The sequence below is a fragment of the Microcebus murinus genome, chromosome 4, assembly GCF_040939455.1.
Source record: "Microcebus murinus isolate Inina chromosome 4, M.murinus_Inina_mat1.0, whole genome shotgun sequence".
Taxonomy (NCBI): Eukaryota; Metazoa; Chordata; class Mammalia; order Primates; family Cheirogaleidae; genus Microcebus; species Microcebus murinus.
Window position 1 is genome coordinate 54,558,981 of NC_134107.1, and position 7,697 is coordinate 54,566,677.

At 43.0% G+C, this 7,697-nt stretch overlaps 1 protein-coding gene across 1 annotated transcript; it reads left to right on the forward strand.

Annotated features, from left to right (window-relative positions):
* The first annotated feature begins 230 nt into the window (after nucleotides 1-230).
* On the forward strand, nucleotides 231-1,723 carry MRPL17 (mitochondrial ribosomal protein L17). The gene is made up of 3 exons (XM_012786511.2): nucleotides 231-467; nucleotides 757-825; nucleotides 1,170-1,723. The coding sequence occupies exons 1-3, from the start codon at nucleotides 294-296 to the stop codon at nucleotides 1,449-1,451; spliced, it is 525 nt and encodes a 174-aa protein (XP_012641965.1). The 5' UTR covers nucleotides 231-293; the 3' UTR covers nucleotides 1,452-1,723.
* The last annotated feature ends 5,974 nt before the right edge of the window (nucleotides 1,724-7,697 follow it).

Below are 7,697 nucleotides of genomic sequence, written 5' to 3' on the forward strand. Positions count from 1 at the left end.
ACAGGAGAAACCCGACAGCCCGCTTATCCCACACTAGGGGGCGCCTCGTTCTCCGGCCAGTCACAGCGCTCGTGGCGCCTTAAGCCGGCCCAGCTTGCCGCCTCTACAAAAGGTCAACACATCTGTTCTCCGCCCTCCCTAGATTGCCAACGAGGCAGGCTCCGATGCTCCTGCGCAAACACGTCCACCACGCACCGGCCTACAGCGCATGCGTCCTCCGAAATTGGCTCCGCCCGGTCCCTCCTCCCGAGTTTCCAGTTCCGGCCTCCAAGGGGCGGGCAGAAGCTGCAAACATGCGGCTGTCGGTCGCCTGCGCCATCTCTCATGGCCGCGTCTTTCGCCGTATGGGCCTTGGTCCCGAGTCCCGCATCCACCTGTTGCGGAACTTGCTCACGGGACTGGTGCGGCACGAACGCATCGAGGCGTCATGGGCGCGCGTGGACGAGATGAGGGGCTACGCCGAGAAGGTGAGGAGCGGGGCCCTCTTGTCACCGCGGGGGTCTGGCCTGAGGGGGCGGGGTCCCGCTGCCTGTGGAAAGGGAGTGGGACCGCACTAGTAAACTCTTCCCCAAGTCTGAATCCCTTAGTACCCCGAGCTGAGTCCACTCCTCCGGCACCTCAAGTGGAAGACTGGTTAGGGCTGCGGAGTAAGAGAGGGCTTAGATTAAGTGAATGAATTGCCGTCCAGCATTAGAGAAATTAGATTGGCGCCCTGCTTCTTGCTCGGGTTGGATCCTCGGTATTTTGTCCTCACAGCTCATCGACTATGGGAAGCTGGGAGACACCAACGAACGAGCCATGCGCATGGCTGACTTCTGGCTCACGGTGAGTGGTCTCTCTGCCTTCCAAATCACACCCTTTGCTCCCTCTGGAGGACGGGGTTGTTGGAGGAGGGAAACTGGGTGGAATTAAGCTAGGTTGCTCACTTATGACCAGTGTTAGGAACTAAACTACAAACGTAATCTTAAATTATTTGAACTATATGTGAATATGCCTCTGCACAACTGCCTGTAAATGACCCCTTTATGTAACTTTGACTCCACCAGATTGGGGACTGGGGAAGGTCTGTGTACATGTGTGTGGATCTTACCTTTGGGAGTGGTTGAAAGTTAAATGCCTCTGCACTTGCGCTTGACTCTGCTGTCTCTTGGATAATTCTCTCCCTCTAGGAGAAGGACTTGATCCCAAAGCTGTTTCAAGTACTGGCTCCTCGGTACCAAGGTCAGAATGGGGGCTACACAAGAATGCTGCAGATCCCAAATCGGAATGAGCAGGACCGAGCCAAGATGGCAGTGATCGAGTATAAAGGGAACTGCCTCCCACCCCTTCCTCTGCCTCGCAGAGATAGCAACCTTACACTCCTAAATCAGCTGCTGCAGGGACTACAGCAGGACCTCGCCCAGGAAGCAAGAGTCCACAGCTCCCACACAGCTCAAACACCAGGGATTTAACTGAATCTGAAGGATCTACAGCCCGTATTGGTGCCCAAGATTACAGATCTTTGGAGCTCTTTTAATCTCTGATAAGAACTGGAGCTAAGAGTTGTAAAATGGTCAATCTTAATGGGGCCAAGAACCTTCTGGGGAGCCAGATGGCCCTGTGTTTGCACAATAGATAAAATTCCTTATGTGAGTGTTTATAAACTGGATTTTTTTTAATCCTTCCCCTGTGATTTCTGGAAAATGAGAACTATTCAAATGCTCAGTCTACCTGGGATAGTAAATTCATGGTTTAATGTTTCCAGTCCTTAGATTTGGGTTGGTTTTGGTCAGCACAGTTGTTTTCCTTAATGCCACTTTGGATTGGGGCATGTATCCTATCATTCTAAACTAGTTATCAAATGTGATTGTGTTTTGACATTTAGTCTCAGAGAAAGTGAACACCTGGGATTTCTTAGAGAAAGAGCATTTCCTAACAGGAGTAAGGAGTGAACATCTGCAAGTGAAACTTTCTTAAACAATCCAGTACCTTAGGAAGCTTTAGGGGATACTACAACCATTCCTGTTTCTGGGCAGCATCACACATTACCTTCATGTACTCCCCTCAACCCCTGAATGGACCTTGGAGTAGGAGACCTAAGAACTCAGATGTTCCAACACCCCGGTCAAAGGGGTGGAGGCATTCAGCAGAGGATGTTGGGCTCCAGGATAAGCTCCTTCCTCTTGGTCGGGGAGGGGTGAATGAGAGGGTCAAAGTGAAAGGCAGGTTAGGAAATTGAACCTGCTGGGAATTTCCTGGAAGTTTTTATTGTTGCCAAATCTGGGCCTCTCTGGGAATTCAGAAAAGGGAAATCCGGCTTCAGAATAGCCAGAGTATGTGAGAAGCAGGGAGCTCCTTTACATCCTCTAATTACTCTGAAGGCAGGCTTGTCCCAGCCAGGCTGCCCATGCCTTAGACTCAGAGGCTTGAATAAAGTGGTAGTCCTGGGAAGACTTGGGAAGAGCCATCACCCTTGGCCTGAACACTTGATAGGAGGGCCTGATAGTTGCCATATCCCCAGTAAAGTGGGAAGAAGAGGTTTTTATTTTATCTTAGACTGCACCTTCAGAGTATATTAGGCCCACTCAACCTATACATTGTCTAAGATAATAAGTAAGGGTGAGGGTGGAGGGATCATTGGTCTGTCAGATAGACATGAGTTTCTGTGACAACTATTCTGGTGCTGCTCCCAACAGGGCTCTCCATCTCTTTTGTCTACTCTAATTTGTCCTTCACACTACTGCCCGAAATCTCTTAAATTGAGTGACATATACTGGACACTCAAAACATTTATCAAATAAATTTGCAAGTCTGAGTGCTCCCCCCAAAATTTATCCCTTTTCCTTTCTTCTTAGTGTGAACATTCACCCCAGTTAGATATTTACTAGCCATCCCTTTCTCCTAGAGAAAGCACTTTTCCTTAAAGTTAAAACCACAATAGGTGGATTATGGCTGTGTTCCATAGCTTTTCCTCTTAGCTCCTAGAAATATATCTCACTTTGGGGCTCTCAGCAGTTCCTTACGTGCATATTAAGCATCTGCTAGTCCCCAACATCATTTTATAGAGTGTGGATAGAACATTTATCAAATGTTTGCCATATGACAGGCCCAGGACTAGATACTGGAGATACCGAGGTAAGAAGAAATGACCTCTGCCATCAAGGAACTCACAAGCTAATTGGCCACTACCACAATGACCTCAAGAACAATGCATCCCCATTAATGTTTTGGCCCAAATAAGAGTACATGAATCATAGAACATTTGCTAAAGGTGCAGGGATAACACAAGGAAAATAAAGTGTATCTGGATTTTACTTATCTGGCCCACAAATAATAACTTTTCACCTCTGTTGGTGGAATGTTCCCCCAAGTTCCTCTGGGTACCTCTTTAATACATTCCAGACACAAGAACATACCACTTTCAAAGGTTCCCCATCTTGGGCTCCAGTTGTTTACTGTAAGGTTGACAAAAGTAATACTCCCTTCTCAGAAGGTAACAAATTTAGTCTTAGCAGTTAGCGCAGTATAAGCCCAATAGCTAAAGGAGATGAATAGAAAAGTCAGGCAGTGTTCTTCCACTCATTCCACATTGGAATTAACAAATCATGTTGAGTTTATTTCCATAATGTTTCTCAAATCTGCAGTCACCTCTCTAATATGAAATCCAAGACATCTCTATCCTGGATTACTGCAGTAGCCTCCTAACTTGCCTCCCTCCACACAGCAGCTGTAGTGATAGAAATCTGATCATCTTACTGCTCAGCTGATAATCTCTAGTTACTCATTTCCTATGGGAAAAAGTCCAGATTCCTTAACATGACTCCTCTCCTTCATCAGGCATCTGCTCAGTACTCTAGTTACTTCTTTTGCCTCTAATTCTGTGCTCCAAAAGCCTAAAAGTCATTTTGGTTATTTCTCTGTGCACAGGTCCCCTTACCACTGTTTGTGAGGGGAGAGCCTTTCCCTTTTTACCTATATAACTTACACCCAAATTTGGCATTTCCTGAATGGCTCCCCTGACCATCCCCACACCTAAGGTCATTACTATGTCTATCTAGGTGCTTCTGCAATGTTTGCATAATCATACTGCATGTGTCATTGAATTACAGTTCCCTACAGTGGATTAGTTCCCAAACATCCACCCCAGATTAGTCTAAAGCTATCATGATATTTCTGTCCCCTTGCTGTTGATGGGTTTGGGCTGGACAGGCCTACACTAATTTGAGGTAGTGAGAGAATTCAGGCTCTATTCTGCTGGATAAGAGTAAGTTGGCTTGTTATTCTAAGTGCCACTGGAGAACTGGTTTTGGGCTGAAGATGACACTGAGGATGGCAGATTACAACAACTAAAACTATAGTAACTAGAGCTCACAAACTGTAATCCTAGTTATGTTGAAATAATCTTTTTGGTGATTATTCCCATTTGAGTCTGTGTTTTCCGTTAATTGCTACTGAAAGTAATTCAATACATTAATTTTTGTACCATCGAACCATTAGTGCTTCTAAAAAAGATTTTTACTATGACCCACAGATAAAAAAAACATTTTACACCAGAATATAATATTCACAAACATAAATAATTGAAACAAAATTTTCACAAAACATTATTTACTTTTATAAATATGGTATACACTAATATTTTCTACTCTTTTCTTGTTCACCTTTTTAAAATGTTGGTCCCAATTCACTAAATTGATTTCACAACCCACTAATGGAGTACAACCTGCTCTTTGAAAAACACTGTTCTCAACCAGGATTCCAGTGACTAACCATTGCCTTTGCTGAATAAAATCTAGACATTTCATGACCCAATGGCCCTCTGTGGCCCAGTCCCAGCCACTTCTCAGCTTCCTCTCCTACCATTATTTGTTGCCACCCTTCATAAGAAACTGTTTGCTATTCTATGTATATGTAACTTTGTGCATGGTGTTCCCTCTACAGTAATGCTGGCCCTCTTTCAAGTCAACTCCTACTTGTCATTCAAATCTTTGCTCAGAAGTCACTTTTTTGAGGCCCCCAAACTCCACATCACCCTCCAAATGGGGCTAGCTCTCCTGTGGGCATATACCCATCAATCACATGTGCTACAGTTTTCTGTCTACTTAACTGATTCTTCCATTCAACCACAATTCTGAAGCCAGCGACTGGGACTCATTCTTCTTCATAATGCTCCCATAAGGCCTGATACAACGGTAGGTGCTTAGTATATGTTTACTAATTGAAGAGTCAGCTATTATCATATCCATAGCATATTCCATTCTCTGGTTGAACTTTACAAAACAACAAACATGGTACTGTGTGAAGAGACAGGTTTAAGCTACACTGCAGAGTATACATAAGACAAAAGAAATGGTCTCCTTCCTCTCCAGGGGTGGAGAATGTAAGTGTGTCAAGAATGTAAGCATAGACCAGGCGCGGTGGCTCACGCCTGTAATCCTAGCACTCTGGGAGGCCAAGGTGGGCGGATTGCTCGAGGTCAGGAGTTCGAAACCAGCCTGAGCAAGAGCGAGACCCCATCTCTACTATCAACAGAAAGAAATTAATTGGCCAACTGATATATATATAAAAAATTAGCCGGGCATGGTGGCGCATGCCTGTAGTCCCAGCTACTCGGGAGGCTGAGGCAGGAGGATCGCCTGAGCCCAGGAGTTTGAGGTTGCTGTGAGCAAGGCTGACGCCACGGCACTCACTCTAGCCTGGGCAACAAAGTGAGACTCTGTCTCAAAAAAAAAAAAAAAAAAACAATGTAAGCATATGTCTAATTCATTTCCCACATGTTTTATATTCTAATTTCATGGACTGTTTCTAACCACCCATAGACTGAAAACACCTATACATTTCCCAAGAGTAGCCAGAAGCTGAAATGACACCTTTTTTGGGAAATATTCATGAAATTTCACAGGCAAAGCTCAGCATTATTCCAGTGATCCAATTTTTTTTTTTTTTTTAGTTAACACATTCATCATTACCCATGCTGTACATTAGCTCCCCAGAACTTGTTCATCCTATAACTGAATGTGTGGACCCTTTGAGATGTTGATCTCTCCATTTTCCCCACACATCAGCCCCTGGCAATCACTGTTCTACTCTGTTTCTATGAGTTTAACTTTCTTAGATGACACATATAAGATCATACAGTATTTGTTTGTCTATGTCTAACTTATTTCACTTAATATAATGTCCCGTAGGATAATCCGTGTTGTCACAGAGGGAAGGACTTCCTTCTTTTTTATGACTGAATAAAATTCCATTGTGTATATAAACATTCCATTTATATCTTTATCCATTTGTGTGTCCATGGACCATACCTAGGTTGTTTCTGTATCTTAGCTATTGTGAATAATGCTGAAACGAACATGAGGTGTAGATATCTCTTCAAGATACTGATTTCATTTATTTTGGGTATATACCCCAGAAGTGGGATTGCTGGATAATATGGCAGTTCCATTTTTTCTTTTTGAGAGGTTTTGTTTTGTTTTGAGACAGAGTCTCACACTGTCACCCTAGCTAGAGTTCAGTGGCTTCAGTTCATAGTTTAGCGCAACCTTGAACTCCTGGGCTCAAGCTATCTCCTGCCTCAGCCTCCTGAGTAGCTGTGACTATAGGCACGTGCCACCATGCCCAGCTAATTTTTTCTATTTTTAGTAGAGATGGAGTCTCACTCTTGCTCAGACTGGTCTCAAACTCCTGACCACAAGTGATCCTCCCACCTCGGCCTCCCAGAGTGCTAGGATTACAGGTATGAGCCACTGCACCAAGCCTATTTTTAATTTTTTGAAGAACTTCCATACTGTTTTCCATAATGGCTGCACCAATTTACATTCCCACCAACAGTGTACAAGGGTTCCCCTTTATATCCTCAAAATCACTTGTTATTTTCTATCTTTTTTATCACAGCCATGCTAACAGATGGGGGATGATATCTCATTGTGGTTTTGATTTGCATTTCTATCATGATTAGTGATGCTGAGCACTTTTTCATATACTTGGTCATTGGTATGTCTTCTTTGGGAAAATGTCTATTCAGGTCCTTTGCCCATTTTTTAATCAGGTTCTTTGAATTTTTTTTTTTTTTTTTTGCTATTGAGTTGTATAAATTCCTTATATATTTTGGATATCAATGCCTTATCATATTAATATATGGTTTGCAAATATTTTCTCTCTCTCTTTGTGGATGGTTTCCTTTGATGGGCAGAAGTCCTTTAGTTTGATGTAGTCCAACTTGTTTATTTCTATTTTGTTTGCCTGTGCTTTTGGTGTCATATACAAAATATCATTGCCAAGGCCAATGTCAAGGATATTTTTCTCTATGTTTTATTCTGGAAGTTTTACAGTTTCACATCTTACATTTAAGTCTTTAATCCATTTCAAGTTAATTTTTGTATATTGTTTAAGACAAAGGTCCAATTTCATTCTTTTGCATATGGCTATCCAGTTTTCCAAATAAATACCATTTATTCCCCACTGTGTATTCTTGGTGCTCTTGTCAAACATTAGTTGACCATATATGCATGGGTTTATTTCTGGGCTTTCTATCCTGTTCCATTGCTCTGTCTATTTTTATGCTATACTTACAAAACAATATGGTACATACTGTTTTGATTACTATAGCTCTGTAAAATAGTTTGATATCAGAGAAGGTGACGCATCTAGCTTTGTTCTTAATCAAGATTGTTTCAGCTATTTTGGTGTCTTTTGTGCTGCCACATGAATTTTAG